Source organism: Procambarus clarkii, chromosome 6 (assembly GCF_040958095.1).
Source record: "Procambarus clarkii isolate CNS0578487 chromosome 6, FALCON_Pclarkii_2.0, whole genome shotgun sequence".
NCBI classification, from domain to species: domain Eukaryota; kingdom Metazoa; phylum Arthropoda; class Malacostraca; order Decapoda; family Cambaridae; genus Procambarus; species Procambarus clarkii.
The window spans coordinates 31638531-31659589 of record NC_091155.1 but is presented as its reverse complement, the minus strand read 5'-3'; the positions used below and the strand labels follow the sequence as shown (position 1 = coordinate 31659589).

Here is a 21059-nt window from a genome sequence, read left to right as displayed (position 1 = left end):
TGTGGCCCAAGGATCAGTGTTACCACCACCACCTCCCCAGGCAACAGTGTGGCCCCAGGATCAGTGTTACCACCACCACCTCCCCAGGCAACAGTGTGGCCCCAGGCTCAGTGTTACCACCACCACCACCTCCCCAGGCAACAGTGTGGCCCCAGGGCCAGTATTACCACCACCACCTCCCCAGGCAACAGTGTGGCCCCAGGCTCAGTGTTACCACCACCACCACCTCCCCAGGCAACAGTGTGGCCCCAGGGCCAGTATTACCACCACCACCACCCCAGGCAACAGTGTGGCCCCAGGATCAGTGTTACCACCACCACCTCCCCAGGCAACAGTGTGGCCCCAGGCTCAGTGTTACCACCACCACCACCTCCCCAGGCAACAGTGTGGCCCCAGGGCCAGTATTACCACCACCACCTCCCCAGGCAACAGTGTGGCCCCAGGGCCAGTATTACCACCACCACCTCCCCAGGCAACAGTGTGGCCCCAGGGCCAGTATTACCACCACCACCTCCCCAGGCAACAGTGTGGCCCAAGGATCAGTGTTACCACCACCACCTCCCCAGGCAACAGTGTGGCCCCAGGATCAGTGTTACCACCACCACCTCCCTAGGCAACAGTGTGGCCCCAGGATCAGTGTTACCACCACCACCTTCCCAGGCAACAGTGTGACCCCAGGATCAGTGTTACCACCACCTCCTCCCCAGGCAACAGTGTGGCCCCAGGATCAGTGTTACCACCACCACCTCCCCAGGCAACAGTGTGGCCCAAGGATCAGTGTTACCACCACCACCTCCCCAGGCAACAGTGTGGCCCCAGGATCAGTGTTACCACCACCACCACCCCAGGAAACAGTGTGGCCCCAGGCCTCAGTGTTACCACCACAGTTCCCGCGCCAAATGAGGCGACCCCTCGTCCCTCGCCACCCAGGCAGCGTTTACTGCTCTCATTAGCATTCATAACGACTCGAAACGACGATAAACCTATTGACCTCTAATTTGTCGTGTTACGTATCATTTGCTCGACCATTTAAAGCACATAAATCAGTGTTTTAGAAAAGGGGGGCGGAGGAGGTCCCCGTTCTTAGCTCTTATATGCCATGGAGACGTTTGAGAGGTCGGGTCTAGGTACTCTCTTAAAAATATATTCATCTCAAATGAATTTTTAGATCCAACCGTTAGCTCCTAAGCCCCGACTTTCCTCCACTGCGGCCAGTCTCTACAGCTTGGGAACGAGAGCTGACTTCATGGTGATGTACATGTCCGGTGCATGTCGTTTTAACCACCGAAATTGTACATTAGATGATTGACAGCTGAGAAGCGGGACCAAAGAGCCAGAGCTCAACCCCCGCAAGCACAACTAGGTGAGTACACACACACACATCCCCAGGATGCAGCTCCTAGCAACTGTTTAACTCCCCAGGTACCTACAGACTGCTAGGGTTAACAGGGGCGTCAGGTGAAAGAAACGGCTTATTTATTTCTGCCTCGGCCGGGAATCGAACTCGCTCCCCGAGAGCTGCCGAACTTGTGCGCAAGCGTGTGTGATATATGAGATTGAGTGCAGCGTGCGTGCGTGCGTGCGTGCGTGCATGCGTGTGTGTGTGTGTGTGTGTGTGTGTGTGTGTGTGTGTGTGTGTGTGCGTGCGTGCGTGCGTGCGTGCGTGCGTGCGTGCGTGCGTGCGTGCGTGCGTGCGTGCGTGCGTGTGCGTGCGCCTGCGCGTGTTCGAACCAATTACTGAACTTTTTCTCCTTGTATCCGCAAGGTTTCTAATGTCATGAAACCATCTATTAATGCTCTACACACTTTTATGGAAAGTGATTGCGCTACTTTTTACTTTTTGGGGCTGCGATTGGGCTGTGAAGTGTTTTTTGTCTGCTTTTTACACTGAGGGACGGGGGGTTCAGGTTTACACTGAGGGACGGGGGTTCAGGTTTACACTGAGGGCCGAGGGTTCAGGTTTACACTGAGGGCCGGGGGTTCAGGTTTACACTGAGGGACGGGGGTTTAGGTTTACACTGAGGGACGGGGGTTTCAGGTTTACACTGAGGGACGGGGGTTTCAGGTTTACACTGAGGGCCGGGGGTTCAGGTTTACACTGAGGGCCGGGGGTTCAGGTTTACACTGAGGGACGGGGGTTCAGGTTTACACTGAGGGACGGGGGGTTCAGGGTAACACTGAGGGACGGGGGTTCAGGTTTACACTGAGGGACGGGGGGTTCAGGGTAACACTGAGGGACGGGGGTTCAGGTTTACACTGAGGGACGGGGTTCAGGTTTACACTGAGGGACGGGGGTTCAGGTTTACACTGAGGGACGGGGTTCAGGTTTACACTGAGGGACGGGTGGTTTAGGTTTACACTGAGGGACGGGTGGTTCAGGTTTACACTGAGGGACGGGGGTTCAGGTTTACACTGAGGGACGGGGGGTTCAAGTTTACACTGAGGGACGGGGGGTTCAGGTTTACACTGAGGGACGGGGGGCTCAGGTTTACACTTAGGGACGGGGGGTTCAGGTTTACACTTAGGGACGGGGGATTCAGGTTTACATTGAGGGACGGGGGGTTCAGGTTTACACTGAGGGACGGGGGGTTCAGGTTTACACTGAGGGACGGGGGGTTCAGGTTTACACTGAGGGACGGGGGTTCAGGTTTACACTGAGGGACGGGGTTCAGGTTTACACTGAGGGACGGGGGTTTATGTTTACACTGAGGGACAAGGGGTTCAGATTTACACTGAGGGACGGGGGTTTCAGGTTTACACTGAGGGAGGGGGGTTCAAGTTTACACTGAGGGACGGGGGTTTCAGGTTTACACTGAGGGACGGTGGTTCAGGTTTATACTGAGGGACGGGGGTTCAGGATTACACTGAGGGACGGGGGTTCAGGTTTACACTGAGGGACGGGGGTTCAGGTTTACACTGAGGGACGGGGGGTTCAAGTTTACACTGAGGGACGGGGGGTTCAGGTTTACACTGAGGGAGGGGGGTTCAAGTTTACACTGAGGGACGGGGGTTTCAGGTTTACACTGAGGGACGGTGGTTCACGTTTATACTGAGGGACGGGGGTTCAGGATTACACTGAGGGACGGGGGTTCAGGTTTACACTGAGGGACGGGGGTTCAGGTTTACACTGAGGGCCGGGGATTCAGGTTTACACTGAGGGACGGGGGTTATGATTCACACTGACGATGGAAGCTCAGGTTTTCCCTGACGGACGGGGGGTTCAAGTTTACACTGAGGGACATGGAAACCTCCTGTAAACTGGAGAAGGAAACCTTCCAGCGCGTGATACACACAGACTTTGTTAAAGCAACACTAGACTATTGCGTTTTAGTGGAAAATCCAGTAGTCGTAAGCCCAAAGGAGTGCTATAAGTATTGGTCCCAGAACTAAGAGCGCGGAGCGGGGAGGACAAAACTTGCGCTAACAGATACAATGGACTACGGTTAAGCAAAGTTGTCCAGCGTAAGGCCCAAAGGGCAGGGGCGGAAGTTAGAAACGCAGGCGAGCCTTAGGTGATGTATGGTGGCACTTCTTCAGTGGATGTGTAGTGAACATGCAGGATAGGTGATTGATACTCCACACACCCACAAACGCGCGCACACACACCCTAGTTAAACACAAGACAAAGTTAGAGACGATTCAGCGGTATGCCACCAGGCTCGTCCCGGATCTGAGAGGAATGAGCTACGAGGAAAGGCTAAAGGAGCTGAACCTCACGTCCCTGGAAAACAGAAGAGTAAGGGGAGACATGATAACCACCTACAAAATTCTCAGGGGAATTGACAGAGTTGACAAAGACAAACTCTTCAGCACGGGTGGGACACGAACAAGGGGACACAGGTGGAAACTTAGTACCCAGATGAGCCACAGAGATGTTAGAAATAATTTTTTCAGTGTCAGAGTAGTTAATAAATGGAATGCTCTAGGAAGTGATGTGGTGGAGGCTGACTTGATACACAGTTTCAAATGTAGATATGATAGAACCCAGTAGGCTCAGGAATCTGTACACCACTTGAATGACAGTTGAGAGGCGGGACCAAAGAGACAAAGCTCAACCCCCGCAAGCACAATTAGTTGAGTACACACACACACCATCTAATATCAAAGCTAAAAATATCAACTCCACAATGTCACAATAATTAAATTAACAGCAAAGTCAAAATAAATACCAATATTTGTTTATAGATAACTGATTAGATCAATTCTTTATCAGCAGAACTAAAGGAACCAATTTAGTTTGCGCTGATTATCAAGAAAGAACTTACATTGTTTTTCGAAGTTTACTAAATACATGTTGATATGTAGCTCACAATAACGCCAATGTCAGCACCTGACAATAATTCTAGTGTCAGCACATGGCACATGACAGCACTTGATAATAATACTAGTGTCAGCATATGACAATAACGCCAGTGTCAGCAAATAATAATAAAGCCAGTGTTCGCACATGACAAGATAACCTCAAGATAGCACATGACAATAACGTCAGTGTCAGAACATGACAATAACACCAATGTCTGCAAATGGCAATAACGCCAGTGTTAACATATACAGTAATGTTAGCGTCATCACGAAGCCAGCAATGTAAGTCTAGGTTTCATCACATAACAGCAAAACCCACAATGTCAGTCGAGGTGTCAGCGTATGACAGCAAACCCGCATACTTTAAGTTGAAGAATCAGCGTATGTCAGCAAAACCAACAATGTAAGTCTGGGTGTCATCACATGACAACAAACCCACACTGTCAGTCGAGGTGTCAGCGTATGACAACAAGTCATAATGTTATACAGAGAGTGTTCAATAAATGACGAAAGACGGCTTTAACGGCCACCGAAACATTTCAATAACGAATTCGTCTAAATAACAAATTTCAAATTTAGCCAACACAATTCGTCCTCTTACAAATTACTTTGCTTTTCGATCGTATGCGCACTCAGTCTAAAAATCGACGTAATTCAAAATGAAATCGGCTCACGAAAGTGACGTACTGTCCCGTTTTCTGTTTTGGGTCCTCTGGCTTAGTCTAGGTTAGGAGAGGAAACTTTCAATTATAGGTTTTCATGACGTTTTGAAACCTTAGGAGAACTTCCTGTCCTCCTAACCTACCAGAGGACCCTTAACTTGCTGTTTTGGAAAATAAAATTCCCAAACTTAATTGGAAAATAAATTTCCATTTTGAATTACGTCGATATCTGGCCGTAGCGCAAACGAGCGAAAAGTGACGTACTTTGTAAGAGGCCGGGTTGAGCTTTGTTAGGAAAGTGAAAGTATCCTAAAACTTAACCGTGCCTTGTTAAAAGTACAACTTAAACATATAAATCTTTAGCATTATACAAATTTGTCAAAAGTATGCTAAAAGTAATGCCACATATTACTTAGCCTAAGCTAAGTAATATTAGACAAATTATTAACAGACTAATTTTCCAGTTGGAAAATATATTCAAAAAAAGAATTCTCAATTTGAACTGTGTAATCAGGTAATTTTTTTAATTGTAACAAGTTATCGATGTTAACAGCGAGCATTAGAAAGTAATTAAGTAAACAAAAATTAGCGTAGGATGAGAATTCCTGTCGCCAGGCGACAGTGATGGTAGTGATATATATACGAAAGATTACTTATTATTATTATTAACCCAAACATTTTATTTCAAGCAATTATTGACAAAATTAATTTTGTCAATAATTTTGCCTAATATGAGAATTTAAATTAAGTCTTATTAAAGAGAGGATAATGCTGGTATTCACTGTCACGCAGGACAGAGGGTCATACATAAGACAATAGGTCTAAACTGTAGGCTGAAGCACATATATATCATGGTTACAATCAATGTTTTAATGCATGAATATGTAAAAACAACTTTCTATTGTGTACTGCCACACAAGGGCAGGGATGGGTTCATAAGTGATGCTGCTTAGAAGTAATATAAATAAAATTGTTCTTCATTCTTTAAAATGGACAAGCAAATTTTGGATATATTGTTAAGATGTCGTCCAGAACACCTGAGTCAATGAAATAGTTACACAGTTGGTGGTACAATAGGCCGGGAGGTCTAAAGTCCTTTACTGTTTCACATTCAACAATATAGTGTTCTAGTTAATGCATTAAAGGTTTATCACAGAGTTTGCAATCTGAATATTCTGGTAGTGGCTCAGCCTCACTAAACTGCCAGATGGGCCTATAGCCAAGGCGAATTACCGCAATCACTACATCACATTGCCTGGTCCGGTTACTGTGCTGACCATACAAATACCTGCTATTACAAAACTTGTCATACCTTTTAATATTGCAGCTTTCAGGTCTCTGAGCATTTCTTAGTTCTTCTAAATCTGAATTAATTTCTTTAATTTATATATTTCGAATAATTGCATTAGATAGTCCAAAGTCATAATCAGTGTTTTCTTTCCTGCAAGCCTCATTGGCCAATCGATCTACAAAGTCATGTTTTCCAACTACAACATGGGATGGGATCCACACAAATTTTATACAAGAGTTATTATCATTGGCAAAAATTACATTCCATTTAATATTACAAGCTACTTCCGACATACATTGTGATGGGTTATTTAAGGACTGCAGGGCACTTTTAGAGTCACAAAATATCACTCCACGACCATTGGGCTTAAGGTATTCAGTGGCTAGATAAATACCCAATAGCTCAATCTGTGTCGTGCTTGCCCAGTTGTTCAGTCTCTGTATACTAGACATGATCATTTCATTCCTTTTATTTACTGCACATGCACAACCTGCTCTACCAGTGCCTAACTGCACAGAGCCATCAGTAAAAGCATAGGATTCAGTCGGTTTGAGATTTTGAAGATGACTGTCAATAGCTTCTAATGTTATACATCTCATAGTTTCAGTGTTATACATTTGTTTGACACTGGGGGTATAAAGCAACGAGACCTGCACATCTTTCCAAAGGGGAATATAGTGAACAGTTTTATCAGGATTAAGAGACACATTCAGTTTCAGAAGATTATAAGCACAACAACTGAGCCACACACTGTAAGGAGCTTTTTTGCGGCGGATTGAGGGAACAGTCAGAATTGTTTAGAATGGATCTCAATTACGAAAGACTACAATGGCGGACACAAGCGATAGAATCCCCCGGAGGAACACTCCGCTTCTCGGTGCATATACAGTACACTCAAGAGCTCACTTTAGTCCTGTAATGTGCTCAGGACGAAGATATATACTTACTGATTGCTCAGTAAACTATTATGGTGGTCTTAACCTTCTTCTCACGGTTGATAAACCCTTAAGCCTAACACCAAATCAAATCTTAAGCGATAAGTGAAGGAGTTTTGGAGCTGTTTTCAATGTGTGACGGTGGTGGTGCCTATAGACACAGGAGAGATATAACACTCTCAGCCAACATAGCAAACAGTCCACCGAGCACGCTATAAAAACCGTTTTTCTAACCGTGAGTTCCTTTCTTTGCCCCTATTCATTACCCTTCTTCCTTTCTACTCTTCCTCTCCTCCCTTGCCACGCCTTCTCGTTTCCCTCTCCGCATCTCAACTCCTCTTACTTGTTCCCCTATTTCTTTGTTCTCATCTTAACATCCGTCATTGTCTACCTCTCCCCATCTCTCCAGCTACTGTTCCCTACCACCTTCCGCCCCCTTCTCCCATCTCTCCACCCTCCGCCCCGTTCTCACATCTCTTCACCCTCCGCCCCCTTCCCCACACCCCTCGCTACAGTTGCCATCGTTCCTGATTCATCGTGCCTGATTTTCTAGTTTCCGACCCAATACACGCCCGTTCTACCACCTTGGTGTTCGGTTAACCGTCTGTACGATCAACTATGCTCTCGTTTAACTCTGTGTTCGACTATACTTTCAATTAACCATTTGTTCATTGATGCGTGTGTTGTATTAGTTAGCTACGTACTCGATCGACCACGTGTACGTTCCCAACCCGTTCTCGCAAATTTAATAAGCCAATATTGACTTATTAAATATGTGCATAGGTGACATACTTAACATAATAGTTTCCCTTGAAAAGCTTCATAGAAAACACCGACCTTACCTAACCTACTTAATATCTTAAGATAAGCATCTTATTGCTTCGTAATTACAATTATTACCTAACCTATAATAGGTATAGGTTAAGTAATAATTGTAATTACGAAGCAATAAGATGCTTATCTTAAGATACTAACAAGGTTAGGTAAGGTCGGTGTTTTCTATGAATCTTTTTAAGGGTATCTATTATGTTTAGTATATCACCTATGCACGTAGTTAATAAGTCAATATTGACTTTACGAATTTGCAAGACCGGGTTGCCGTTCCACTACCTGTTGAAGTGTTCATCGAGTTCTACATCCATTTAATTAGACGTCTAACCAACCTTGCTTACAATTTTGCGAGTGTCCAGTCACTCAATTTGGTAGTCTTGTTCACCCTGTTCAACCAGCCCGTCCTCTCGAGTTTCCACAACGGACAGAAAATATATATTATTATTAACATCTTTATTGACAAAATTAATTTACAATGTTGCCTAATGGTGTACTATATCGCTCGGATTGAACGTAATCTAACTTATCGACCACGCATTGAAAAAATGATTTTCTTTTAGTCACTACAATTTATAGTTCCCTTTTATTTATTCGTGGGAGATTTTGACGTCAAAATCCAGTGCACTGAGTGAAAGGACGGGTTGGTAGAAAGACCAAACGTCAGCACCGTCACTACACACATCCCACAGAAACTAACCAACCGCTGACTACTATATCACACGTCTCTCCGAATCGCCTCACTGTCCTAACACAATACAACATCAAACAAAACCTAACTATCGCCAAATGCCCGCCACCAGAGTCCCCAGAGTACTTGCCCTTCCACATCTTCCAAAGTTCAAATATCAACCAATGCACATTATTTAAAATTTGTCTTGCATCACAGATGAGTTTGAGAATTGTATATTGGACGCAATACGTATGATAATTTACTAGTCATGTTAAATACAAATTTTACATATTATAATAATCAGTATATATTGTTCATTTACTAAAAGGTCACCTAAGCTAACATAGGCTAACCTAACCATACCTAACCAAGGTCTATGTATAACACTTTATCTAGTCTAGCCCTATGTTTATCATGGTTTCCGCTGTGAACAATATTAAACATGCGTATAAAATTATTCTTAGGCTTCCCTCGTTGGTTATGAATAGTACAAAGAACAAAGTATACGTCTCAACGTTTTATAAACATTTAAGAAAATGTTGTATTACTTGTATTAAAGATAAAGACGAGAACACAATGGGGGGTCACAATGCAGTAAACAAAGCAGAAAAATATTGATCGCTAACAGTCCCCAGTTTATGAAGAAGAATACGACATAACATTTGGGGTTCACAATGTACGGTAGCCTATCATAAGCGAGGCTACGATGCTTCACAGGAAATTATACTAACTATAAATAATCTGGGATTTATAAATATAACTGATTTAGATCATGTAAACGTATAACCATATACAATAAATAATAATAAAAAACAACTCTGCCTTGTCTGGGACTGGACACGCACCAAGTCAACGGCTGGGTTCTAGGCCGACCCACGCCCGTCTGCGGGCCGCCATTAAAGTCGTTAACGCGCCACAAGCCAACTGTTTACCCATCGTAGAGTAGCAGCAACTTCTCCTTGCTGATGGTGCTTCAAGCAACAGGTCAGGCAGGCTTATGAGTAGTTTAACGAAAAAATAACTTTTTCACACATTCCGTATGATTGTCCAATATTTTATAAAATATAGATAGATAGATATATTGATTTTAACATGCACCAACACTTACATTCTTGGGGGAGAAGTTTTTGTCCTTTTACAAGTTTTCATTCACCTGCTTCTTGCGCCCATTTACTTTTGTATGTAAAAAAATCTATATATTGTTTAAAATTTTAAACTGATAACTTTGTGCTCATAGGCTAGAATATATTTTAATATAATGCCTGTTTTGTTCCACCATTTATGCAGCTATTTGGATTTATCATTTATTAACTATACTTTTCTCTACTTCCTCAAATATACAACATGTCGACGGAAGCATGCAGCAACAACACCAAGTTACCTGGTTGATACCTGGTTGATGGGGTTCTGGGAGTTCTTCTACTCCCCAAGCCCGGCCCGAGGCCAGGCTTGACTTGTGAGAGTTTGGTCCACCAGGCTGTTGCTTGGAGCGGCCCGCAGTTGAAGTGTTAAGGTGCCTAGGCGGCCGCCCAGTACAGAGACGGTTGAGCCGGGAGGGTGGCAACCTCAGGTAACGGCTCCTGTAACGCTGGGAATGAACGTGAGGGCTTATACTTCATCCCTCATCTTTACTGGGTAAGAGTACAAGTACTCATTCGTCAGTGTTGGCAGAGTACACGTCACATCACGTTATGTGCACAAACACCAGAACAATATTTCTACATGGCATTTTTATTGAAGATTAAACATTTAATTATATCCAATTTTTTTGTCTTCCTTCATATTTCTTTGATATTTTTTTAACAGAAATAAAATATATACATATTATTCTCAATCCTATTATATGTATTCAAGAGACTTATTAGTCTCACAGATGAGACAACTAGGCTAAGCGCTCTAATATTTTCCTCTGCCACCTCAAATATAATTTAATATTTTATTAAAATATGACAACAAAAATATAATTTGATTTAAAACGTAGATATTGTGACCCCTAGATATTAACCATTAAAATGAGCGTTGAAGTTATCCAAAAATGTTCATCATCCCCCCCCCCAATTTTGTAAACTCGCATTTTGTAAACTCATGACGTGGTTCCTCATAATATTGTTCGTTTGTTCGTTACAATACGTATTCTTTGGTTTGGTTATTGTCGTTCCTCATAATATTATTCGTTGTAATGTATGTGCTAGTGTGTGGTTGTCGTGGTTCCTCATAATATTGTTCGGTATAATATTTGCTCTTTTGTGTGGTTCTGGATGACGGTTTTCTGTATGTTCATATTTTTGGTGTTAATATTACCGATGAAATCACTGTTTACGGTGATTTGTTATTGTTGGTTCTGTCACAGCTAGACCTACTGTGGACACACGCACACCGTGTCGAGGGAAACACGCACACACAAACAGACAGGCACACACACAACCAGACACATGTCGGGGAATATACGCGAGAGATCCATAACCACGATTGCCCGGGGAACAACACTAAACCCGAAGAGAACAAAAGGGAAAAGTGATTTTCTTTCCGTGCGGCCGACCAGCGAGGCTTATAGATGAGCGATACGGCATTCTGACAAGAGGAAAGATTTAGACAGGAGGACAAGTTTAGAAAGGACTCAAAGGTTAGACGGGAGGAAATATTTGCACAGGAGGAAAGATTTAGAAGAGGAAATATTTATGAAGGACACCAATATTAAATAATAGGAAACATTAGTAAAGGAGAACAAATTTGGATGGAAAAATTTAGACGAGGCTTGATATAGTAGTGGTAAGATTTACAGAGAATGATTTACACAGAGAAAGAAAGATTTAGAAAGTAGATATTACTTACAGAAAGGAGGAAAGATTTAGAGGAAGAATGACTTAGAATAGCCTCACAATGTATTAATCTAAGTTCTTAAATTAAAATTATATTTTCTAACTAAAAGTACAGTAAAGTCGCAGAGAGATATGATTACAGTTACAGATAAGCTAACAAGTATAGATATATCATAATAATTATATACAAATATTTCTTATTCTTTTTATTATTTTCCCTCTTATTTTCACGGAGACATTAAATGGACCATCCTAATGATCTGCCGATTAATATGACCCACATATTAATGCGATCCACTAATTATTACGAGTAACTTATAAATATTGTCCACTGATTAAAACGATCCACTGATTAATACGATTCACTAATAAATGCAATCCATTGATTAATATGACCTACTGACTAATACGAGCCACTGAATAATACACTCTACTGATAATGTGATCCACTGATAAATATGATCCACTAATTAATACGATCCACTGATTCATACGATCCACTAATTAATACGGCCCACTAATTAACACGATCCAATGAATAACATGATCCTTTGATTAATACGATCCACCGATTAATAGGGACCATTGATTAATAGGATCCACAGATCCTATTAATTACGTGTAGAGATTAACGAGACTCAGTCCTTCAGTAAACATTTGAACCAAATATATTAAAAAAAAATATATGGTAAATGTTTCAGGAAACTGGCATGTTTCCCTCGACGTAACTACAAGAGTTTGTGCGTTTCAGACATCAAGCAACAGGCTAAACTGTGGAGCCCGTGTTGGCACCAAGCTGGCACCCAAAACGTAGGCACTTAATTAAATAATTGACACATCTTGTAAATGAATGGTTCAGGACACTTAATAGTAGCCAGTCAATCATCATACCATTATGATGGTAAACTAACATTATTACTACAATTATTACAAATAATAATAATAATAATAATAATGATAATAATAATAAACAAAATAATAATAATATATATAATTATATTAATATTGATAATAATTTTACTAATAATCATAATAATTATACTAATAATGATAATAATTACACTAATAATGATAATAATTATAATAATAAATTATATGAATTATATTATTACTCTTAAAATAATGAAAATATTACAACTACTTTAACGAGAGAGAGAGAGAGAGAGAGAGAGAGAGAGAGAGAGAGAGAGAGAGAGAGAGAGAGAGAGAGAGAGAGAGAGAGAGAGAGAGAGAGAGAGAGAGAGAGAGAGAGAGAGAGAGAAGGAGAGAGAAGGAGAGAGACAGAGAGAGACAGAGAGAGAGAGAGAGAGAGAGAGAGAGAGAGAGAGAGAGACAGAGAGAGAGAGAGAGAGAGAGAGAGAGAGAGAGAGAGAGAGAGAGAGAGAGAGAGAGAGAGAGAGAGAGAGAGAGAGAGAGAGAGAGAGAGAGAGAGAGAGAGAGAGTGTGTGTGAAAGGGGAGTGGGGAAAGGGAAGCGAGGTATCCCTCGCTTCCCTTCTCTCCCAACACAAGTTAAGTGAAATACTAGACAAGGTGGAAAGTCTCACTGGGTGTGAAGCATCCAGTGTCGCTACAGCTGTTAACACGGTGAAGGTGGCGGAGTGTATAGGGGTGTAGGTGTTAGTGGTGGTGTTGGTGTAAGTGGTGGAGATGGTGGCGGCGTCAGCAGTGTGGGTGGAAGTGTAAGCTGTGTAGATGGTAGCGGTGTGGGTAGAAGAGTAGTGGCGGAGTAGATGGCAGCGGTCTGAATGGCAGTGTAGGTGGCACTAGAGTGGGTCGCGGTGAAGGTGTAGGTAGTGACGAAGGTGGCGGTGTAGGTGGCATGAAAGAGGCGGTGTAGGCAACATACCACTATGGTTATACAACGTAATTAATTCCAACAGCAATCTAAGGTGCGATTTTAAAAGCTGGCAAGGTATACCAAACAATGATCAGGCCAGGCGAGTTGCAACCGTCCGGAAGCCACTTACGTTAATTTTATCGTAGCCTAATGTGAAACGAAAATAAAAATACGAATTTTTCAAATATATACCATTTTTTTTTTTCAAATTTTATCGTAGCCTAATGTGTAACGAAAATAAAAATACGAATTTTTCAAATATATATTATTATATATTATAGTTTTATGCAGTTGGGCCTAGGTTAGGTAAAGCCGTTGACAATTATTTCTATTAAGAGTCACAGTGAACCTACCTGTCCTCAGGCTCGTCCAGGCCAAACCCAATGACGCATTCACCCATTTTAATGTACTGTGGGATTCAACATTAGTATTGCCTCAAATATAAGATAATATTATTATATACTAAAATGTGTTGAATAGTTAGGCCTAACGTTTGTTAGGTTAGGTAGTTAGGCTGTCAGATTTTTTTTTTTTTGTTTGCAGTACTTTGATGAAGCAATTCTAGAGATGCGATTCAAGCGGGGACGTGAACGCAGTACGTGCAAAATCAGTTGTGAGTAAAATACTTTTAATTCATAAACCAAGAAGACGACTGCTAGATTGAAGGGTTTTTCGAAAAAAAAAATTGATGACAGGTTGGCAAAGAATAAAAAAAAAAGCGAGACACCTTTGTGAATCTGAATTATGTTCAAAGTAAAGAAAAACAGTGGGACATAGCGTGTAGGCGAGACACGCGACGCCGGGTTTAAGAGTGTGAGAACCAAACAATCTAAGCACACAATGAGTGATAAGATCCACATATGAAGCCTCTTAAGGGCTTATAAATATTTGTTTCAGAATAAAGATTATCGTGCCTTTGAGGATTATGCAAGTGGTTTTGCAAGAATAAAATAAATTCGTCTCGTTTGATCGGGTTTCAAGTCCTTTACGTCTCAGTCTTGGTATTATTGTCTACCGATGTTCCTCAAATTTATCAACACCAAATATTGTACAATAGGATGCATCAAAGAACTGTGGTGTCAGGAAGGCTTCCTCTTACTACACACACCAATGGTCCAAGGGGTTGGGCATCGCTCCCTCATTCCCCAGCTCCTTTTCCTCACATTTCTACAAAGTGATATATAGTCATATTGCCTCAGCGCTTGCCTTTTCATTTGCTTATTGGAAGAATTACTTTTGTATTTATTAGATTGTCAAAGTTGGCTTGCAACGTCTGACGCTCCAACGGTATTGTGACTTGGGTTTGCGTTGTGATCGAGTACTGACAGTGTACAGCACAACGTTGATGTCTTTGTAGGTGGTGGCGTGGGGTGGATGGTGCCCATGTAAGTGGGGTGGATGGTGCCCATGTAAGTGGGGTGGATGGTGCCCATGTAAGTGGGGTGGATGGTGCCCATGTAAGTGGGTGATGTAGGTGGTGGTGTGGGGTGTCAGTGTTTCTTGCGGCGATGTGAGCCGTGATAGAAAAGGTGTCTAGACCATGATTTTCGGCTCACTGAAGACGACGGTGTAAGGTGGTGGCGTAGATGGCGAATTAGGTATTGGCAGTAGTAACGATATAGATGTAGTTGGCCTAAACATATCTCCATAAATTCTTCTCAAGTAAATAACATGTTTCGTACAAAGAAAACAATAACATTTGAGTCTCCCAGCGCGCCATTATCGACTGACAATATTCCCGCAAAATCCACACTCTCCTCAAAATTCTTGACATCACTTCAGCAAGAAAAGAGAGCGCAGATGGGACCAACGAAAGCAACGATAGTGCCTGAGCTTGTGTTGCAAGTGATGCTACACACGGAAGTGTTGCACGTGGTGGGGCTGAGTGCTACATGTAAGGGTGCTGTACATGGTGGCGGTGCAGGGATGTTTACACATGGTGGTGCTGAGGGCGCTACACGTGGTGGTGCTGAGGGCGCTACACGTGGTGGTGCTGAGGGTGCTACACGTGGTGGTGCTAAGGGTGTTACACCTAGCGGTGTTGTGGATGCTACACGTGGTGGTGCTGAGTCCGCTACTGGTGGTGGGGAGGGCACAACACATGGGGTGGTGCTGAGGGCACTACACATAGTGGTGGTGCTGAGGGCGCTACACGTGGTGTTGCTGAGCCCGCTACAGGTGGTAGTGAGGGCACTACACATGGTGGTGTTGAGAGCACTACACATGGTGGTGTTGAGGGCACTACACATGGTGGTGGTGCTAAAGGCACTATACGTGATGGTGGTGCTAAGAGCACTACACATAAGTGGTGGTGCTGAGGGCGATAAGCGTACTAATCGGGACGATACAGATTTTCGCAGTAAGTTAAAACCTAAGCTACCCCCAGGAAGCGTCAATAATATTGCCCCTGCTTTAATTTTCTTAAGCCACTGCACTTTTCACACATGGATTTAATTGTATACAAAAATACAGTGCCTTCAGGAGGCGAACAGGTTGGTTACATGGGACAATATTTACAGTGCTACCCGCTTACAGTTTTAATTACCACCACTAACAGTGTGAACACTCTCCCAGTTTACTGACACCATTATTACCCTCCTACAGTTATATTGATCTAAATATTTTTATTTAATTAACAATTTTCCAACTCATTACTTTAATGTATTCATTGGACAATAAGCAAGTTTAGATGGTTTACACTAGTATAATAGTTTGAACCAGTATGATAGTGGTTTATGCTCGTTTCATGTAGGTTTACACCAGTCACAATGGTTTACGTCATAATGGTTTGCACGTCATATGGGTTTACACGTCATACTGATTCACATCTCATAATAGTTAATACGTCATAATGGTTTAGACCAGTTTCAAAATGGTTTACATCAGCATCATAATAGTTTATTCCATATAATACTGGTTTACACCAGTATCGATTTGGTTTACACCAGTATCATATTGGTTTACACCAGTATCAATGATTTACATCAGTGCAATTTATTTTCACCAATCATAATAGTTTACATCAGTATCATGATGGCTTACACCATTATCATTGTTTACACCAGTAGCAATGGTTTACACCAGTGTCATATTGATTTACTCCTGTATCATAATATTTGCAGCAGTATCATACTGTTTTACGCCAGTATCATAATGATTTACACCGGTATCATAATGGTTTAAACTAGTATCATAAAAGTTTACCCAGTGTCATAAATTGTTTACATGAGCATCATACTGCTCCTTGACTCTTCATGTTTTAATAACCTGACGACAGAGGCGACCTTTATCCAACAACAGTATCCCAGAAGCGGTCTCCTGCAGGAAATCTGCAACTGATCTACAAGCTATATCCTGGAAGAATCTCGTGCAAGCACTCCTCTGCAAGCGATCTCTTGCAAGCAATCTCCTGCAACCGACCTCCTACATGCGATCTTGTGCAAGCAATATCCTGCAAGCGGTATCTTGTCAGCTTACATGAAACTCAACACGACACAAGGCAGTTCGCTCCCGTTGTTATCACGGAAGCAATAATTGGTTGCAACTCACTATTGTGATAGAAATTATCGCGGAATGCAGTGTGAACTCGTAAAATTTGTCTTCAGTGGAACGAGTTGCACAATGCAGCCGGAGCGAGCTCTTCCCGGGAACACGGCTGCACAATGCACTTGCCACGTATTGATTGGCCGCGAAACAAAAGCTCAATTCCTTTCTGAACCTGTTGCTCTTGATAAAAAAAAAAGATAAAAAAAAAGACATGAATGCAGGTGGCAGGCGGCACAATGGCTCACGAACTTCACGCTGTTGATGCTTGTGTTGCAGATGTAGGTACGTGCGTTACAGATGGTACGTGTGTTGTAGATGTTGGTACGTGTGTTGCAGATGTTGGTACGTGTGTTGCAGATGTTGGTACGTGTAATGCAGGTGTTGGTGTTTGTGTTTCAGCTGTCGGTGCTTGTGTTGCAATGTTGATACATGTGTTGCGGCATGTTGTAGCTGTTGGTACGCACGTGTTGCAGTTGTTGATGCTTGTGTTGTCGATGTTGGTGCTTGTGTTACAGATGTTGACAGACGTGTGTGCGCGTTACCAAGATACAAGACTTCACTACCTAAACCCATCTCCAGTTGATAAGTGTTCCTCCGAGTGGATGGTAGGCAACTACCATAATGAGATGGAAGCAGCTGCCTCTCAGCGGACAGCTGATCTCAGCAGCTGTCTCTCACTTAACGTGACCAAATAAACATGCGCACTCATTTGTTGCAATGTTTATAGCAGCATAAATAGCTGTTGCGCATGCAACTGACATCTGTTAGAATCAAGGGGAAAATATGCCATCTTTTTCCCTCCCAGAAACTTTAGGTGTTTTTTTTATGTTTAGTATGATAGAACCCACGACGCCTAGAACATTCTAACTGGTACTACACCTGGTACTGGTATAGCACCTGGTACTGGTACTATACTTGCTACTGATACTGCATCTGGTATTAAAAATGTAAGTAAAAAAGAAACAAAATTTAACGAGGAAGAAGGGTGTGGCTGGAAGCCTGACAAAACGTCAGCACAATTGTCTATCATGATTGTGAATAGTGGTGTAGCCTAGGTGTAGTGGTGGTGGTGTAGCCTAGGTGTAGTGGTGGTGGTGTAGCCTAGGTGTAGTGATGGTGGTGTAGCCTAGGTGTAGTGGTGGTGGTGGTGTAGCCTAGGTGTAGTGATGGTGGTGTAGCCTAGGTGTAGTGGTGGTGGTGGTGTAGCCTAGGTGTAGTGGTGGTGGTGTAGCCTATGTGTAGTGGTGGGGGTGTATTAATTTCTCTGGTGGTGGAGGTGAATACTGGCCATAGCATAGACCAATTTGAGAGTAGCCCGGGTAGATAGTAGATTTCGTGATGGAGATGGGCGGCCAGGGTGGAGGGCGGCCAGGGCGGAGGGCGGCCAGGGTGGAGGGCGGCCAGGGCGGAGGGCGGCCAGGGTGGAGGGCGGCCAGGGCGGAGGGCGGCCAGGGTGGAGGGCGGCCAGGGTGGAGGGCGGCCAGGGTGGAGGGCGGCCAGGGCGGAGGGCCGCCAGGGCGGAGGGCGGCCAGGGTGGAGGGCGGCCAGGGCGGAGGGCGGCCAGTGTGGAGGGCGGCCAGGGTGGAGGGCGGCCAGTGTGGAGGGCGGCCAGGGTGGAGGGCGGCCAGGGTGGAGGGCGGCCAGGGTGGAGGGCGGCCAGGGTGGAGGGCGGCCAGGGTGGAGGGCGGCCAGGGTGGAGGGCGGCCAGGGTGGAGGGCGGCCAGGGCGGAGGGCCGCCAGGGAGGAGGGCGGCCAGGGTGGAGGGCGGCCAGGGCGGAGGGCGGCCAGTGTGGAGGGCGGCCAGGGTGGAGGGCGGCCAGTGTGGAGGGCGGCCAGGGTGGAGGGCGGCCAGGGTGGAGGGCGGCCAGGGTGGAGGGCGGCCAGGGTGGAAGGCGGCCAGGGTGGAGGGCGGCCAGGGTGGAGGGCGGCCAGGGTGGAGGGCGGCCAGGGTGGAGGGCGGCCAGGGTGGAGGGCGGCCAGGGTGGAGGGCGGCCAGGGAGGGGATGGCCAGGGCAAGAGGGGACCACCACCGGGGCCCAACAAGTGCAGCTTTAATAGACTAAAAGCTGCACGAGTCTGCTGCAGCTGCCGACGCCGCAGTCCTCTTTTCATTAGCGCTAATTACTGTTAGATTAATTCATCCAAGGGGCGGCCACCCCTCACTTCAGCCGCCACTCCTGCCCCCAGCCGCCACCGCCGCCGCCAGGAGTGTGGTGGCCCGCAGCAGTTGACGGCACTAGCACCTCTGACCACTGCTGAGGGGGAAGTCGGCGGCAGCAGGGCGCCAGGGATGGCAGCGGGGAGGACGCCAGTCTCCTGCCACTGGCGCCGCAGCCGCCACCACCCTGCCGCAGCCCCCACCAGCCTGCCGCAGCCGCCACCACCCTGCCGCAGCCGCCACCAGCCTGCCGCAGCCGCCACCAGCCTGTCGCAGCCGCCACCAGCCTGCCGCAGCCGCCTCCAGTCTGCCGCAGCCGCCACCAGCCTGCCGCAGCTGCCGCAGCCGCCACCACCCTGCCGCAGCCGCCACCAGCCTGCCGCAGCCGCCACCAGCCTGCCGCAGCCGCCACCACCCTGCCGCAGCCGCCACCACCCTGCCACAGCTGCCATCACCCTGCCGCAGCCGCCACCAGCCTGCCACAGCCGCCACCAGCCTGCCGCAGCCGCCACCACCCTGTCGCAGCCGCCTCCACCCTGTCGCAGCCGCCACAACCCTGCCGCAGCCGCCTCCACTCTGTCGCAGCCGCCACCACCCTGCCGCAGCCGCCTCCAGCCTGTCGCAGCCGCCACCAGCCTGCCGCAGCCGCTTCCAGCCTGTCGCAGCCGCTTCCAGCCTGTCGCAGCCGCCACCACCCTGCCGCAGTCAACCCGGCTACTGACTGCAACCCTTCCGTTGTCGCCATCAACCATTGCCACCGCCGTCAACCCTGCCGCCGCCGCCGCCGCCAGTAACCTGACCATCGCCCCTGCCACCCGCCGCCGCCGCCTACAGGAACCTGGAACCCTGCGCTGTACTTCAACATGTCGCGCGTCAACGTTTAATAATGTTACTTAATACTTTCAGACGCAGGTGACTTTATAAGTATTTAGCGCCGGCTGATGAGGTGTTGAGGAGGGGGGGGGGGGAGGGAGGGTGTGAAGGCTTACCTTGAGAGGCCGTAGCCATGGTGGCAGAGGAGGGCGGAATGTTGGCGCGACAATTGTAAAGGTACACAGCAGGTATAAGTTATGTAGTTAAGGGAATGCCAGGCGGGGCTCCATACTGCCATCACCGGGTGCAGGGCGACACTGGCCTCCAGACCTGCGCGCCGGGGGTCGCCACGCTCAGCCAATGGCGCGCCTCGCCCCGCCCCCCAGGCCCAGGCCACGCCCACCGCCGCCACCCCCGGCCACCCTCCACCAGGGCCCCACCCCCGGAGCCTGACCCCCGCCGCCCAGCCTCGCCGCCCCTCCCGACCCCCGCCGCCCCTCCCGACCCCCGCCGCCCAGCCTCGCCGCCCCTCCCGACCCCCGCCGCCCCTCCCGACCCCCGCCGCCCAGCCTCGCCGCCCCTCCCGACCCCCGCCGCCCAGCCTCGCGCCCCTCCTGAGCCCCGCCGCCTCTCCCGACCCCCCGCCGCCCAGCCTCGCCGCCCCTCCTGACCCCCGCCGCCCAGCCTCGCCGCCCCTCCTGACCCCGCCGCCCAGCCTCGCCGCCCCTCCTGACCCCCGCCGCCCAGCCTCGCCGCCCTTCCTGACCCCCGCCGCCCAGCCTCGCCGCCCCTCCTGACCCCCGCCGCCCCTCCCGACCCCCGCCGCCCAGCCTCGCCGCCCCTCCCGACCCCCGCCGCCCAGCCTCGCCGCCCCTCCTGACCCCCGCCGCCCAGCCTCGCCGCCCCTCCTGACCCCCGCCGCCCAGCCTCGCCGCCCCTCCTGACTCCCGCCGCCCAGCCTCGCCGCCCCTCCCAACCCCCGCCGCCCTCCCCCCGACCCCCGCCGCCCCTCCCGACCCCCGCCGCCCAGCCTCGCCGCCCCTCCTGACCCCCGCCGCCCAGCCTCGCCGCCCCTCCTGACCCCCACCGCCCAGCCTCGCCGCCCCTCCTGACCCCCGCCGCCCAGCCTCGCCGCCCCTCCCGACCCCCGCCGCCCAGCCTCGCCGCCCCTCCCGACCCCCGCCGCCCAGCCTC

General features: G+C 47.2%; 1 protein-coding gene across 1 annotated transcript in view; it reads right to left on the bottom strand.

Annotated features, from left to right (window-relative positions):
* The window catches only part of LOC138355777 (insulin gene enhancer protein ISL-1-like), a 330343-nt gene extending 310174 nt beyond the window's left edge, over window positions 1-20169 (bottom strand). The window contains exon 1 of the mRNA XM_069311302.1: window positions 20042-20169. Within this exon, the coding sequence (XP_069167403.1) occupies window positions 20042-20060 (19 nt within the window). The 5' untranslated portion in view covers window positions 20061-20169. The remainder of the gene's footprint in view (window positions 1-20041) is intronic.
* Window positions 20170-21059: the final 890 nt, after the last annotated feature.